The sequence below is a fragment of the Cupressus sempervirens genome, chromosome 10 (assembly GCF_028749045.1).
Source record: "Cupressus sempervirens isolate cs-2001-9-10 chromosome 10, ASM2874904v1, whole genome shotgun sequence".
Classification (NCBI taxonomy): domain Eukaryota; kingdom Viridiplantae; phylum Streptophyta; class Pinopsida; order Cupressales; family Cupressaceae; genus Cupressus; species Cupressus sempervirens.
In genome coordinates this window covers 301,233,766-301,251,943 of record NC_143127.1, presented here as the reverse complement: position 1 = coordinate 301,251,943, position 18,178 = coordinate 301,233,766, and the positions used below count along the sequence as shown (strand labels likewise).

Here is an 18,178-nt window from a genome sequence, read left to right as displayed (position 1 = left end):
ATAATGACCAGTAACTTCGTTAGACTTCCCTATTTGGAAGATTTACTTGAAAGCAATGCTACTTCCAATAGTGCATTCAGATTTTCCAATGGTTTGATGCAATTTAAAATGCCTCTAGGAGTTGTATCTTGAGGAAATTTGACTACTTCAGACATCATTTTGGCCTCCAATTCTTTTTCGGTAAGCTTCCATTCCAATGAATTTTGTTGATGAGTTACTAGGGCAAAGATTAGGCAAACCAAGACTTATGATTAATTTATTTTGTCATCCATCTTGGTGAGCTTTCTCCCAATTGAGTTCAAATATTCCACTCCTTCCCTTATCCTTGAACATTTTTGAATGATAGCTGATGACTTTACTGATGCACAAACACAGTCATGAATTCCATTGCTGGCCAAATACCTATCACTGTTTGTGTTGGTTATGTGTATAATTTGTCTTGCAGTCTTCTTGAGCTTAAAAAGGTCTGTGTTCTTCTCAATCTGCTCTTTGATAGTTGCACAAATAGCTGAGGCACTTAGATACAATTCAAACCAATCACACGACCTATCAACATTTGCCATAATTTCCCCCCACATTTTTTCTTTAATTAGCTTGACTGAATTTTTAATTGTGTCATTGGACTCAATCAAGTTATTTTTGTAGGTTGTGATTTTTTCATTTACCTTTTGTACCTCTTCCACCATTTGTGACAACTGATTTTCACTTTGTTTCTTTATTTCTTCTACTTTCTCTTCCCACCTTTTTGCCTTTTTCCTTGTCATTGTCTGATTCCTTATTTAAGTTACTGATTGCATGTCCACTAGACTCCAATTTTTTGAAAATATCTACTGCAGGTGCTCTTTCATCCTCAAGTTGTTTACTGGTTTCTTGCAATTTCTCCCTAAGTTATTTGAATTTTACATCTGCATCCATATTAACATGATTTAGATATCGCTAAGTTTTTTTTTTTGCTTTCTTCCAATTGTTCCTTCAATTTCTTTAGTTTTGCTTCTCTCTCCACATTTACACCATTTAGCATTTTGTTGCTTTCTTCCAATTGTTCCTTCCTAATTTCTATCTCTGCATCCATCCATATTTTCTAGTTGTGCAGTTGCTTCTTGAGAGGAAGCACTTGTTATTGTTTTCTCTATTTCTTTGCATCTGTTATTTGTTGCTTTCTCTTTTGCCTTTGCATTTGCCAAGTTTTCTTTTGACTTTTCAATTGCCTTCTCCAACACTTTTTTCTCTCTCCATCTTGAACAGTGAATTGTAGATCACAAAGTTGGTCATGCTGACTTTGTCCACATTTTTTACTTTGGAGAAATCCATTGATAGGGTGCTAACATGAAACTTTGGTGGATTATTATCTAGTTGTGGGGGCGAGACAATTATGAACTCCATTTCTTTGTTTGTGTTATATGTTGGAAATATCCTACTCGATGCCAATTCTTGAGAATGAGCCACTTCAAGTACATCATTTTTGAATGCCTTATAATTTTTTCTATTCATTTTTTGGGTTTGTTGAAAATCTGTTACAAAATTATTGAATTTGAAATTTGGTTCTGTTGACACAATACGATGTTTGAAAGGAGAAAGAGCACTTGTAACATTGTACTTGTCTCCAACAATGCCTGAGGTTGTAATAATTGCATTATGAGGATTACCAACGACCTCACCCCTTCCTAAACCTGCCCTACTGCCACTAACAAGTGGAGTTTGTGCATTAAATTGTGGATTTTGTACGGGCATTGTATCAGTATGAGTATGCATAACCTTTTTCTTCTTTGCACTTTCAGCAACTATAGTATTCTTGTCAAACTGCATTTGTAATGTCCTTTTTGAATTTCTAACAATAGTGGCATGTGGAAATTGAGCTGGTATGAATGATGTATTTGTTGCAATGGGTTCAACAATTTTGGATGAACCTGATGGGTCATTTGATTCATCTCCAATGATTGGTTTATGACCAGGTTTTGGTGGCTTTGGTATGTCGAGTGTATACCAAGGTCCTTGACCTGTTGGGCCCAACCTACCATCACCTAGATAACCCTGTTTTTCTATTATCGTTGCCCCTATGCCATAATTTTCCCTTGTCTGATCATTGAGTACAACATATTCTGCAGTTGAAGCTAATGTACCAGTAGTAGTAGTTGAGGGAGTGGATTCAATGGAACTAGTGGTAGTGCCTATGGTGTGGATGTAGGATCCTCAGAAACCTCATACTCATTGTCTTCATCCTCAACATCATGTTGTTCAGTTGTTGCATCTGGATTCTCAGTATCCCATAATTTGCTAAGTGTTTCATCCTCAGGCAAGTCTTCAAAATCTACAAAGGTCTTAGGCTCACCCAGATTCTTTCTCATTTCCTAAAAAACATTAATTTTTAACCTATACCAATGTGCAGCTACATAGTCTTTATTTATGGTGTCTAGAAGAGATTTTTTACTTGGATTATCCGCTTTCTGGTAGAAATTGTAGGATGTCACAGTTTGCACTTTTTCTTTATGTTTGTGCAATGCTTAAATAACTACTGACAATTCCTCTATTGAAATATTGTTTTCACTAGCGCATTTAACCATCTCTTATTTGACCGCTTCCCAAGAGTCCTTGTTTTAAAAATTTTTAGTCAATGGCATACTCTCTTGCTGACATTTGCTTGCGGATTTCCCATTCTGTACAAGGTTTGTACCAATTATGTTTTGTGGATCATACTGCCAGTGCTTGGCAACATCAAATTTAAAAACTGTAAAAAATTCCCGTGCCACTTTGAATGCTCCTCTCACATGTGAACCTTCCGCATGTGACAAGCAAGCAAGGAAATACGGGTTTCTTTTGTTGATCATGAAAGAGTATTGTGCTTCCCATCTGTTGTACATATTCTAATGCAAATACCCTCTCTATCACATGTATTGGAAGTTTGAAGGGTTCTATGGCTGAACCGTAAAATCTTAATATAGTCTACTCTTCCATAAAGTACCAGTCGGCCAATTAAAATTGACTTCGTAGTTGAATTAATTGTTTACAAGATAGGCAATCTAGGCATTGATGTGCCTATAATTTTATGATAAAAGGGGTACAAAAAAGAAGTCGGCAAAGTGTTTGTATTCCCCTTGGCGATCACTTATCCTAATCACCAATGTCCATTCAAATATTTGTTTTTCAAAATCAAGTTGAAGCTTATTTGTTTCAAATATTTGATGATGCTTTGATAACAGAAGATAACACAAGTATGTCGTGTATCTAAATGTCTTTTGTGAGTGTGAGTGTGAACTTTTAATCATTAACAATTGTTCTTGCATGGATGAGCAATGTGCTCAATATAATTATATCTTTCTGGATCTCGTATACAATGAAAATTGAAAATCTTTTCTAGAATTCTGGCACCCACTTCTCGTTACTTTCCAAACCCAAACACATTGATAGTAGGGATATAGTATCCTGAACCCATTGCAAAAAAAAATCCAATTCTTAAGGCGGTTTATGATCACGAGGTAGATTGAATCCGTCTGCTAATCCTTTGCTATGCAAGTGTTTTCTGTCTGGTTGTAAGTTCTCATATGTTTCTACTAGTTTTTCCAGGTCAATGTGGGTTGGGTTTTGTGATTCATACCAAAGGTCCAATAACTAGCAAATTCATTTCGTGTTATTGACATTATTACTTCCTGTGTATTTTGATTGACGTCGCCTAAAAAGGCCTTTTGGTCTTCTTCCAATTTGCATGTCAGGCGAATTGGAGTGTCCATCTTAATTCACAATTATGAATTAATTAACAATAGAACAATGACTGCAGACTACAGAGAAATGACCACCAGTCTACCTCAACCAAATAAACTAGACTAGAATTTAACGAGCACTTCAACTACTAGACTAGTGACTACCAAAAATGAGATGAGCAATGATGAAAGAAGAAGCTCAATTGCCTATGAATATTTTGAGTGGGTAGAAATTTCTTTATCTTAACCCTGGTCGCTAAATATTTGTCCTTTCGGCTTCCAGTTCAATTGTTTTAAATGATTACATCTTTGCAAATCTTCTACATTAATGCAAGTTTGCATCGAAAAAGTTGTAATGCATGTGGAGCCGATTGAAGAGGGAATGTCACTAACAGTGACAAGACATTTTGAATGTCCACTACAAGCAGTATAGGGTGGAAGGAGACGTGTCAAAATAAGCTATCACCAAGGTTTGAAATAATTAAGATAACAAAAACTAATGTTTCAAAATCATGCCTTAGTATAATGACATCACCCCCTTATGCCTGTATGGATAGCTTATATATGTATATGTATATGCTTTATTAGAGATTACACATACATACAAACATATACACACACACATATATATGTATATACATATGTACATATGCCATACCCACACAAGTATGAGTATGGCCATGGTATTATTATATTAAGACATGGTAGAAATTGCAAGATGCTCAGAGATCATTCACATTATAAAGGTAATTCTTTTATTTATTTATTTTAATGATATGAATTTCAACTAGATTAGATCATGGTCATCCTTTGTACATTCTTGCTTGTCTAGCCATTTCATCCTTGATCAAGGTGATTAGATTTCATACCTGATAGTTTGAGAGTGGAATCAGTGCCCCATTCCTAACTCCAATTTTGGCGATAGTCCCCCCCTTCATCGTGTTCTTGAAAAAAGGATGTTGGAGTTGATGAAAGCCAACTTCGAAGACGCCCAAGATCACCTGCATGCGAAAACCTGTCAAAGAGAAGCCAAGGAGAGGAAGAGCATGGAGCAAGGGAAAAACCCTAAACAGACATGAGAGACCACAGGTATGCAAACACAAGAGAAAATGTATTTACAATAAGAAGTGATAATGTGATATGTGATGTTGTACAATGAGAGAGAGGTTGCTTATAAAGACCTCAAGGAAGCTTGTAAAACAAGCTGGAAGGTGGTAGAAGATAAGGATGACAACTTAGCACATATCCACAAAAGGTGGAACATGCTAGAAGGGAACAAACTCCCGTGTTGTCAACAACTAACCACTACATGCATTAAATACAAAATATTAAATAAATGCATTAACCTAAGTAAGCTTAAGTGAATAGAATAAATAATTAATAATTAATTATTTACTCTAACAAAGGAAAGGTCCCAGAGTAATAATATATTCCATGATTTTTAAAATATCAAATAAATTTCAAAATATCACATAATCATTTTCCAATTTCCTTAATATTCATTTTAATTCCATGCATAACGATTAACTAACATGTCATATGAAATTCAAGAAAATTAACTAAAATGTCATGAAATAATAACGATCAACCTTAATTTCCATTTCACATGATTTGATATCTCAACAACTTTACTAGTCAGCTAACTTCACATGAAAACACAATAACACATGCTTTTGGGTTCAAACTTCCCACTTATAGTCACTTAAATGATTAAATAACATGTTATTGTATTTAAAAATTCCACTTATATGTTTCTGGGACTTCAATTTATTGCTAGTGGAATTTTAATAAGTGTTTAGCATGTTGATATATGCGTTGAGTGATAAAAACCCCACCATTATGCATTTTTGATGTCCGATGTAATTAAATTAAATTAAATTACTATAGTTTTCAATAAAGTAACATGAAAAAGGGCAAGAGCCTACAACACAATGGTAAATTGTAAACCTCTTATCCTGGGAGGTCTTGAGTTCGGCTCTACTCAACTCAATAAATAATAACATAATTAATTACAACACATAATAATAATTAGAGCTTGACTCTACTCAGCTTAATAAATAATAATATCACGTAATAATAATTACTCTTGACTTCTACCTCTTACCCATTAAAAAAAAAAAGTTACATGAAAATAGACTTAAAATGGTTAATTTTCATAAAACATAAAAATTATGTCCAAATCAACTCAGAATGAGCTAATATTTTAAATTGGATGTCAAAATTCACTTTAAATATAAAATATAATTTTATTATGTGTATTTACCAATAAAAAATCCACTTTTGGAGGTTTTTTAATCACAACGTGTTGTCGGCCTGAGAAACCCATCTTTTCCTTGATAACTTGAGTTAGGCAACTCCGTTTGAGGCCTAAGTTATCTTTTCCTTGATAACTTGAGTTAGGAAACTCCTTTTGAGGCCCGAGTTAGCTCAAAACGATTGGGATTGCAAGGGCTATTAACATAAGACAAAAACAAGTCTCAAAACTATTTACAACAAGATGAAAAACACACAAAAGATGTGAAAGTTAACCAAAAATCAAACATCTGCAATCAAAGAAGAAAATATCGATTTTGCAAACACCAGGGATTAAACTTGATTACAACTTTCAATAGAAACACACTAACACAGTTACATAGAGTAATAGAGAATTGCCTTAATGACGCTTCATTAATATGTTAAAACAAAGAGGCTATACCTACAAATTCATGAGAAAATTGCGTAGGGTTGCCCAAATTTTGTGATGTCAAAATTGAGGACAACAGCTGGTCCTAATAGGGGAACGTACCTTGTTTGTTCTTAGAACAATGAGGAATATAGAACCCAGACATCTAAGTGCCTTCATCTAGTCCAGTCACAAAGTTAGGCGACTAAAAACAAAAAGACTCAAACGCAACTAATGCAAAGCAGACCTAGTTAAAATCAAACAAGCTTGTGCAAGTGTAGTTATTAAAAATAAAAAAACCTACCTAATGAAAACTAGCTGATAATGCAATTTTTAGATGACACTATTCACTGGCTCGACAAAATGGCTACCTTTTCTCAGCAGCTTGCAGTGCCTTGCATGTTCACATACAACTTCATATAGATGGAACACGAACAACTGGATCATTGATGTCAATGCCTGATGTAACACCTCTTGGAAGAGATGAACAAATTCACCTTTTTGAGATGAATCATATGTATTGCTGCTCCAAGATAGGTTTATGAATTGAAACTGCTCCTGCTGAACTGAACATGCATCTTTGACTTCTTATTCAATAGTATTTTCATGTTTAGGTACATGTGAAATGTCTAGATTTTTTTGGCCTCTGCCAAGCCAGATGTCTTATTGGACATCCCCTTGATCAAACAAATTCTGGACTCTTCTTGCCAACTGCAACTTGCTTGACTGGTTCATCAATCACCAGCACCTCAGGCTGACCGGGAAAACCTTGCTCATGTGGTTTTAGTAATGAAATGACTGCACTGTCTACCTCAGCATGCTGCTCACAAACTCCAACATCATTGGTCACGTTGCTTGAGAACTCGTAGCTTGTTAAGTGTGTGCTGGTGCAAGTCGTCCATTGTAATTATCCATCATATTTTGTGAGGTGAGGTTTCACTGACTTCATTCTATCCAATAAGTTGAGAGTCCAGACTAAAGAGGAGTTTATTTTCAGTGTCATGCATCCTATTAGATTCAAGGAGATACCACTATACGTTTAGAAATTGAATCAGTTCTTTATCTTTCTTCTTTTAGTACCTTTACAAGACTTGCTTCTTCAAAAGGCTTACTTTATGATGTATCTGGAAATGATTTCATAGAGTTGTTAGGTTGTGTATCTTTTCTGATTCATGATCTGTAAACTGATGAGGATAGTTCTCTGACAATTCTTCACCTACAGATTTCACACACTAGCATGCAAATGCTTTGTTGTAAGACTTAGAACTGAATATTAGAGCATCAAAAACCTACTTCACTGATAAAAGCATTGATAGTGACATACAAAATGATAGAAAAGCATAAGCCAAAGTGATCTAATTCTGCTCCCCAATTATTATTTTTCAGTTAATTGCATTAATGAGAATTTCATCAAGACAAGAAATGAGTGCACAACACTTAACAACTGCACTCATAGTACAAAAATAAACATATAATCATACGTAATTACTGATATAGAATCTGAGCTATTGTAAGTCCAATATGCTGCCTGTTCGCTTAATTAGGTGACTGAAATTTAGTTACTTTTAAATTTGAAACATATCTTTAATTTGATGCAGGAAGACTCTCTGTTGAAAACGTTGACAGGTTAGCATTAAAGTATATTCAAATGGCTTGAAATGTATAAATTTTGTAATTTGTTTATGAAAATTTAGTTTAACTATACAAAATTATAGGTCTCCAAGATTGGAAGATTTCTAGAGAAGCATCGTTTTACATTTCGTTTGTTGCATTTGCTATAGCTAGGCAATCTCTTCATGGCATTCTTTGTTAGTATATGTTCTTGCAACAGTATTTTGTTTTAGTATTCAATAAAATACTTTCAACAACCTTTTCCTGCTCAAACATTGATTGCTTCCTTAAATATTTTTTCACTGAACTTTTGTGTAAGCAGAATTGAATTTCTAGAATTGACATATCTTAAGCAAGGTAGTTCATTGTAATCTTATCAAAAATACATTTTCTTTTTTAAAATAAATTATTATTCTCTTTGAATTCAAACATCAAAAATAGAGAAATAAGCTGTAGGGTAGATCAACCAATGTATTTACTTCATGACTACATCTTATTGTTTTTCACCTTATTTGAAATACTTACCTTTCTTACAAGTACCCTGTTGTAGTATAGGAAAATATCAAATATTTTGAAGTATCCTCCTACGCATACACTAAGTGGAGATGAAAGACAACTTCTTTGGAAGTTTCGGTATTATTTGGTGTCTGATAAAAGGGCTTTGATGAAGTTTCTTCGTTGTGTTGAATGGAGTGATGCCCAGGTTTGACCATTTTCATATTTACATGTAATCTGAATGCAATGCAAATGATTTTGTCACAATTATTGCAGTAATAGAGCTTGTAATTTCCAAACCCAAACTTATGCAAATCAGATTGTGGCATTTCACTTTAATATGTTTATGTACTTCACAAAAAGACTTATTACATGTTTGTACATTCCTTAAATTCTCGTTTATCAGTTCTTTTAGTTTATAAATTTTGTATTCTGCCAGTTCTCATAGTCATAGCTACAGAGAGAATTTCAAATTTGTGTTTCTCATCTTTGAGGTTTTAGACCCACAAATATGTTAGGAATGGACCTGTTACTCTAGTTTCACACATGTTAAAATTCAGTTTTGGAAAATCAAATGGAGTAAAGCATACATGTTTATCACTTTCAAGTCATAATTAGAATTGCAAAAACAGAAACACTTTTCATTCATATTGAAATAATAGACAATGTCCTCATATTATTCACCTTGATGATACAATTGATACTTATAAGCATGAAATGATAAAAAGATGCTGAAAGTGAAATTCTCTCACACAATTGACCATGAGAGTAGTCCCTATTTGCTGATATATATTTCTACTCTATCAAAATAAATAACATGAAAGAAATAGAAAGAGAGGAAGGTCATGGGCACCAGTCATTGCCTGTAATGACTGGTTGAATCGTATCCACATGCTTCCATCCATTCGTTGCCTTGAATCGTGTCCCTTCCATGAATCTGAACCCTGCATTCACAGAAAAAGGTTGTTAGATCCAATGGATCTAAACAATGCTAGCACCTCACCTCACCTCACATTCACATTCCTAACATGCTACTCATCTCAGCAAAATAACAACATACATGAGCAGAGAAGGAAAAACAATCACGACAAATGCTTTATTACTAACATGTTTGTTTCCTGTGCAGCATGATCATAACAGATTGAATCATTTGTGTGTGGCTGATTCATAATGTAAAAGCAAAAACATTAAATGGACAAGTCATTTTGATTTGAAACCTTCTGCTTTCAATATCAGAAATAGTCAAACATTAAAGGGACAAGACTTTGAGTCTTGAAACCTTTTGTTTCAAGCAGACTAATGTAGCTGAAAGACATCAATTACAGGAAGCAACAGTAAAAGACAAAGCATCATTGCTTAGTGATAATTGCAGATTTTAAAATCAGCAAAGGAGTAAAAAGTCACAGGTCTATCAGGATGCTACATGAGAAAGAATATCACTCTCATCTCTAATGCAAGAAAGATAGTTAAGTTTTTTGTGTGTCATGGAAGCTCAATTTTCAGAAAAATCTTTTAACTCTCCATAGGAAGAAAAGGGTATCAAAGCTGAGTCACAAGAAGAGATTATACAACAAAGAAGGTGACAAACTGTCATGAATCTATAATTTTGCTTTCTTGCATTGTGAGCTACACAATATTTTACAAGGTAAGTGAAATGATGGAAAAGATGTAACTGAAAGGAAGATTTTCAGACATAAAAGAAAGCACTTTATATTTTATGAGCAGCATGGATATTGGAAACAATTTTTGTGCTCTCAATTTCTTCCAAAATTCTACAGCTGTCAACTAGTTGAAGATAAAATATCAGATGAATCATGAGCTTCTCTAATAGGTTTCAGTAAATCAAGAGGAAAAGGACAAGAGAATTTAAGAAGAAATTTAGCATGGTTCACATATGTATCACAGATAGAGGACCCTGTGATAGAATGAAAGAATGACTGGGGCTCTTCAAGGAACAATAGAAGCAAAAAATAAACCATATGAAAGAATCTTAGAGATACAATCATAGCTTTAACACAATACCAGTGATAATTTTTCAAGAAAAGCATGTTAGCATAAATAGAATAGAAAGAAATAGTAGAACAACTCATAGCAAGAAGGGAAGATCTGTATTTGTCTTTGAAGAGAACCCAATCACCGTGTTGTCCCAACAAACACCCAGTCGCGGCAGGAAAGAAATAACAAGTAAAAATGCACATAAGTCTTCTCTATAGGATACAACTACAACTGACAACCAACTGACCAGAAGTGAGTAAAACTTGTACATATAAGCCAAGTGAAAACCACAACAGCAAAGATGGACGCCAGACCAGGAGCTGTGAAAGACAAATTACAGCCATGGCGTTATACACAAACTATCACCAATTACAGCACCATAAAAGACTCATGGCAGGAGAAAAGATCATTAACTACAACAAACCCGGGTCTCTTCGTTCTCAGCAGCCAACTATCCAATGGGGAAAATGTCAAAATATAATGCAAACGGCCAGCCAAGATCAGCAGAGACAAAAAATATCATGACATCAGCTACAAGTCCAGTAGCAGTCACGGCATCATGAAAGACCATGAAAAAATCTCTGAGCAAATGCCAGGATGCAGCTAGGTTTTTGAAAACCTTTCTCCTGAATTTTTTTCCTCAAAAAAATCATAAGTATTTGAATGCCAAAATGACAGTGTTTTACCATTTAAGATGGTTACTCAATTAAATTGCATGAAGATTTAAGGTCCGCAAGTTTTCCTTTGATATGGGAAATGTAATTTTATATTCTAAAGTGATAATGTATGACTTGGTTTTAAAGTCTATGTTATTGTTTTAATTAAATAAACCTTATTGCATTATTATAACAAATTGTAATTATTATTAATTTAGTTGATATGTTATAAATCAACTAATTAATAATAAATATTAAAATGCAAAGGTAATGAAGTGGAAAATTAAAGTTGAGGGAAAAAGGGGAAATAAGATGGTTGAGTTATCACTGACTAAAAGTGTCGAGTGAAGGTTGAAGTTTTTAAATGCCAAAATTGAATGGAGATGTCTTAGTTATCTTTTTTAGGCTTGGAGTTCTGACTCATGACTTTGGAGTCAATTATGGAGCGATTTGTGGAATTTATGGAGTCTTCTTGCACTTGTCCACATGTGTATTTGATAAGGAATAGTTTGGAGTGAATGTGGCATGTTTTTGGAGCTTTTAGACTATTTTTGTAAGCAGTTATCTCTGATTTTTGACCCTTAATTCCTGATTTTGTGGGAAGGTGGTGTTGTTTCATTGTTGTTATATACCCCTCTTTTTGATAGAGAAAGGGTTCTAATTTTGAGAGGAGAGAGGTGCACGTGATTTTTTTGTCTTTGACATCTTTTTCTCATATTTTCTGGGCTATTATGTAGATGTATTGTTCTTTGGGCTTTTGATTGTAATACTATTTTCATTGGACATAGCTTTTTGGAGTAAAGATCTGGTTGTATGCTTTTGGTGATTGATGTTATCTAGTTGTGTTTTATTCAGAAACCTTTTGAGTAATGTGTCGTTTTGCATCTTCTATGTCTGATATCTGTTATTCATAGGTTTTGAGTTGTGTTGCTTTGGTGATATATTTGATTGTGATTTATTTCCTTTCGTATATTCATCTTTTAACCTTCTCTTAAAATATTTATGTGGATTAACAGTTCCTTCAAGGTGTGTTTTGTGGTTATCCAGTTGAAAGTGTTCATTGTGCTACGTAATATAGCAATAATTTGCATTATTATTTCTGGTGTATCACCTTAGTTTTCATCATTTAGGTTTTTTCAATTTTTCAAGTTTACCTCTACCCTTTTCCATACAAACTTCACATCTTTTATTAGTGTAGGGGAGATATTAGATATATCAGATAGGAACCAACCTATAATCCGGAGGTTCAATCACATCATAGGTTACCCACAACCTTTGATTGATCCAATGTTTCTCCAAAATTGCTGAGGGTTTTAGGACTTAAGCATTAGGCTGCATATTTTGGAGATAACAGGACCAATACTATTTAAGTCTCAAGATGAGAACTTTAGAATTAAATTGTAAGGAAAGCTATGAGTTATCATTCCAAAAAAATATCATGATGTCATTCTTATCTTTCTTTATTTTCATTAAGAAACCCTAATCGTGGCATGCCATTCAAAGCTCATTAGTAAAAGCATTTTTAGTGGATTTCCCTGAATCTTCGACTCATTTTCACAACCTATATTACTTTGCAAAGGGTGCAGTTTGGAGGAGATACATGAACAAGCATGCACCTATAAACTAGCAATTTGGTAGAAGCGAAGGTAAATAAAAAGACAAGAAAAAAAGTAAAGAAAAAATCAAGCCTGCTATTAAGAGAGAGAATCTGCACAAAGAGTCCACAAAATCCTATTTCTGTTGAAAAGAAGTAGCAAGTTTCTTGACCTCATATAGGCATTTCCATTTCCCTTGTTTGATGTTTCAGCTCTTGGGTTCCTTCATGTTAGATACAAGCTCAGTTAAGTAATTACTTGTGGTATGCTTCAGTCATCTGTTACTGTTAGTAGTCCCAAAGTGTTGCAAGCATCCTAGCATTTCTTCATGATTAATTTTCTTGATACATATTTCAAGGCTAGAACCTTTCTTATCTCCACATTCAAGAAATTTTGCCTTCACCTATCTCAAGGCTTTTTCCTCTTGTAGTCTACCATTATTTGAACCAACCTATACAAATACTCAGTTCATTGGGAGCAATACAGTATTTAATTTAAAAAAAATTACAATTTAGAGATTGCTACTAAAAGCCAAGAAGTGTATGCCAAGTCACCACTTAGAATTCCACCTTGGATGTCACTTTGGAGAGTTGAGCTGAATTCTCCATGATGAGAACTCAGTGCTTTAGCCACTTGATTTGAACCTCTTTGTAATGTCTTCTTTTATATCTTTTCCAACATTTTCGTGGCTACAACTTTCTTAGAGAGTGCCAACCTTTTCGGAGCGATTCTGGATGGTAGCATTGTGTTCAAGATATTAAGATGAGTCTGTTGATGCTTTCCAGGGACAATTTTGTCATTTTGGGTACATTTCAAATATTTTGTAGTATTTTAAATATTTTTTTTTCTTCTTTTTTGCCAGAGTATCAATTTTACATAAGTTGGATCTTTGGTGAACCTTTGTGTATATTGGCACATTCAAAATTCAAAATCAAGCTATTCCTTTCCAATCAAAATTTTAAAATATGTAATAATCAAAATATTAAGTACTACATAATTAAAATATTAAAATTACTTAACTAAAATATCAATTTCTTTTTTCACATTCAAGATGTGCAAAAACTTAATTAAAACATAAGTTGTCAAAAGTTAAATAAAAGACACTTTCCAACTCTGTGAAACCACTAATTTCATATGTAGAACATTGCAAATATAAAATATTGTAGAGATGAAATAGAGCTGCGATGATTCTTGCTGGGTATAATATTTTTATACGTGTGTATACACACACACACACACACACACACAATCCTTTTCATTAATAATTCAGACACAAAAATCCTCAAGCTTTTATTATAGAATCTGGCAATATATGGTAGCAATGTATGAACCTATAGATGACAAGTGGTAGTGAATATTTAATGCTGATAATTATTGCAATGGCTGCCACAACTGATTCTGGAAATACTCTTTTAAAATCTGTAGTTAAAATACGTGTATCTTTCAATTGAAATGCAAAAATGCTATAGCAATTTACTATTCATATGTTACTGTAGCATAGATACTATAGCAGCAAGATAAAAGCTTGCAATTTGCTCTTTAATTTCTGTCAATGATGATCCACACATCTGCAATGAACAAGCATCAAATATATGCGCAAACCCTTGAAATTTCTTCACCTTTTAAACTCAAATATGACCATTGTATGTTGCCAACCCTTTAAGCAATCTTCAGCTGATTTTCCACAACCTTTGATAGCGCAAACCAATGAAAGTTTTCATGCCCAATGATCAAATATGGCTGAAATCCTAGCTAGTTCCTTCTCCTAGCAAGAACTCCAAAAAGCATAAGTCAGATATCATCAAGAATGAATCTATTTTCTTTTTGAGACCTTTTTATAACCCCAATCTCCTTAATAGCATTTGATTTCACTAATAAATCCATTGTTAGGTTTTTAATAAAACCTTTAAATAAGTCTTCAAGCTTGGATTCTCATATTCATGAATAATAAATGCATTTTAATACCATTTAAAATAATATAACTTATGTTTACATTAATAGTATGAAATACTTTAGTATATTGGCCCCCAAAGTATAACCCATTAATTGCACTTTAAGTCACTTAAATGAAGGGTCATGGCCCCATTGAATATAAAGTGACTTTTTAACTCTATAATTGCATTTCATAAATAATTAATAAATCAAACACTTTATTAATAATTAAATTAACACAACTCCACATATAATCATTATTTATCAATTCTGTTTGAACCTTGGAGTCAAACATTGTGTCCACTATGCACCCAACCACTTTACTAAAAATAGTAAGGGTCCCTCTCTAATAACCATTGACTTACTATAAATAGTAACTCCATCAATCTTGAGTCCAAAAACCATTACCAAGGTAAAATCTATAACTTAAGCACTGGAGTGGAGTGATGCCACTGATCGCCCAAGTAATTGCCTCTGAAGACCCTCTATCCATATCAATTAGCCAACAAGGGCTGAGGTAATAGGCTACACCATAGATTAACATCTCGTTGGGAAGTGACAAATATCTTTGCTTCTTGCAAGAACTTTTGCAAAATGAGAAAACTCAAGGTTTTCTTGCAGAAATTAAAACCGAGAAGACCTTAAATTCTAATTCTCGGTGAGAAATTGGCCACTTCTCTACGATAAATTGTGAACTTCTTGTGATAATTACTTCTTGCAGGCAGCATTGGTAAAACCGTGATGCCAATGACTTGCCCATTCATTGTTTATTTTGCAATTTTCAGTGTTTGGAGGAGAGGAGAAGGGTTTTGGTGTAGAGAAATAGTCTTTGACAGCCTTGTAGATCGATTGCAAGTAGATTTGAAGTTTTGTATATTTTCTTGAGAAGTTGCAAATTTATCTCCGATATTTGGTGAGATTTTTTTTGTTGCCTTGCCAATAAGTGGCAGAGAATGAAATTTTGAACTATGGGCTAAACCAATCATAAGCCATATCATCCCCAAAGGGAACATTATAGTCAAATAATTATAAAGGTGATTAAAGTGTGGGAAAAATAAATAATAAAAAAGTCACTTTTATGGAGCGAAAACGATTGCTGTTTGAAAGTTCAAATATAATTTTTGGAAAGTTCCAATAGTGTTATAAAAAGAGAAGAAAGAGACTCATTTGATTCATTCTTGGTGTATGATATGTTATTGGAACCTCGGTTGTGGAGGTTGAGTAGGTTTGTTTAACAACCCTAGGATGGAAACCCTACGACGGAAATTGCTTTTTAAGTGAAAGATCGTAGTAGCCAAAATGTTGTGATTCATTCACAGTCATGGTTTGCGCAAGAATGGTTAAATGGAGGTTTTGAAGTAGATTGTTGTATCTCTCAAATTCATAGGTTTATATATCCCAATTTATTTTGATGATTTTTGAACAAATAATAAATTTGTGAATTGGTGTTGTGCATGCAAGACGAGAAAAATCAAATTTATTGTAGTGTGTGTGAGTGGGCAAAAATAAAGGTTTCATGTTGTGTGTGCTATGAAGAAAGAATTAATAAATAATATATTTAGTTGTGTTGGGCTACCCTAGCTCTATCCCATGGAGGCTTCCCAAAGAGGGCTGTACCACTTATAGCAAGGAAAATTGAATTGATTCATTCTTTGGGGGCTTAACAGGCTTTTTCAAATGAGTTGCTGCAATGTCTAAGGTGGTACCACTTCCTAAGGCTGTCCCACTCTTTTCTAACCTGTTGTGTTTGATGTAATGATACTTGTATATATTCAACAATAAAATGGAGTTACATTATACAGACAATTACATTGATGCTTCTATAGAAAACAAATATAAATTTCTTTTGGCAATAGAAACTACCTAAACAAACTAAGATGACAATTAAAGAAGCATTACATTATTTTGATACCCTCCCTTAGTGGCCATCGTTCTAACTACTCTACAAAAGACATAATCTATAGGTCTTTTGGTCACAAATGAATAGAAGACTGCCTGCTTCTCTTTAGAATAGATTGCAAAATGAGCTTGCTTCGAGACTGTCCCTAATTCTACACAACTTGTGGATATTGTTAAGTTTTGGGCCTAGAAACAAAGATGATAAATAGTAGTAAGGAATAATCAGAAATGAAAACAAGAGACATAAAAGTTTACCCTCGGAAAACCCTTCAGATTCGAAAGGAAAAACCCAACAACACAACAAAAGATTTAATTTATTGATCGTGCAATGTTCCAGAGTACATGGCTTTTCCACTTGTTACAATACATTGAGCGATCACATAAATAGATTGCATTTGACTCTTCAACTTACACACGATAGTCTCTTTGAATCCCAAATGCGAGACCATTTGCATGACATATGATACATATCTTTCTTAAATATTCACACAAATATCTCTTTCAGCTTAAGATGACCATAACGGTCATAACAAACATATTTCCATTTTACAAGAATAGAGATAAACATCTCTATCGCAGCTAGAAAATTCATCACTCCCTCTTAGCAAGAGAGAGATCTTTAATAAGGTAGCCACTCATAGCTGCAACCAAAGATGAAAAATTCACATCACATAACACATGTTATCTCAGCATAACATGATTGACCATAGATAACTTCATAAGCACAAAAATGGGTCAGACATATAACTTTCACCATGCCTACTTGTAGAGGGTAGAATGAAGACTTTTATCTCAAAACTTCTTTCAGAGAAGGAGACATTTCCACCATGCCTACTCGCAGAGGGTGTTCCACTATACCTTCTTGTAGAGGGTGGAATGAGGGCTTTCACCTCAGATTTCTCTTAGAGAAGAGTGCATTTTTCACCTTACCTTCTTGTAGAATGTGGTCCACCATACCTACTTGCAGAGGGTGGAATGAGGGCTTTCATCTCAAACTTCTCCCAAAGTAGAATGCATTAATAACTAAGATTCTCTCTTAACAGAGACTCCCTCTCAGTAGGGACAACTTTCATAATTGAGATTTTCTTAGCAGAACTCCCTTTCAGCAGGGACATTTTAATAACAGGGTCTCCCTCTTAGAAGGGACATCTTTAATTACACGATAAGATGGCTAACTGTAGACTAGCAAAGGGTTTGACATCTCCTTCCGTCAAATAACCTCCCTCTGAAGTTGAAAGATCTTCCCCTTTAAAAATGTGTCATCAGTTTAGTATCAAGACTGCAACCAATATTGTATAGCACAACACATCTCTATCCAGATGCTCCAATAGAGTCGCTTGAATACTCATAGTCATCCTTGAGTTGTTCAATAAAAAGAAAGACCCTTCCCATAGGTAGTAAAGCTCGCATAATCTTGATCGATGCATACACCAATTACGCAAAACCATAGTTACTTAAACACAAAACTAGCAAATGATATGCACACACTCAACAAAATATACATAGTTCACACAAGCACTGATGATATATCATGCATAGGTATATTTGATACAAATCAAATTTGTTCTCACAATACACAAAGTGTTCAGAAAGTAAACGCCATCTCAAGAATTGCACTTTGTAACAACATGAAGAGAA

General features: G+C 34.0%; 1 protein-coding gene across 16 annotated transcripts in view; it reads left to right on the top strand.

Annotated features, from left to right (window-relative positions):
• LOC149533827 (phosphatidylinositol 3-kinase, root isoform-like) overlaps positions 1 to 18,178 on the top strand; it is a 246,894-nt gene that overhangs the window by 99,102 nt on the left and 129,614 nt on the right. For all 16 annotated transcript variants that reach the window (XM_089804320.1, XM_089804314.1, XM_089804311.1 and 13 more), the window contains one exon: positions 8,524 to 8,671. In XM_089804320.1, coding sequence (XP_089660446.1) covers positions 8,524 to 8,671 — 148 coding nt within the window. The remainder of the gene's footprint in view (positions 1 to 8,523; positions 8,672 to 18,178) is intronic.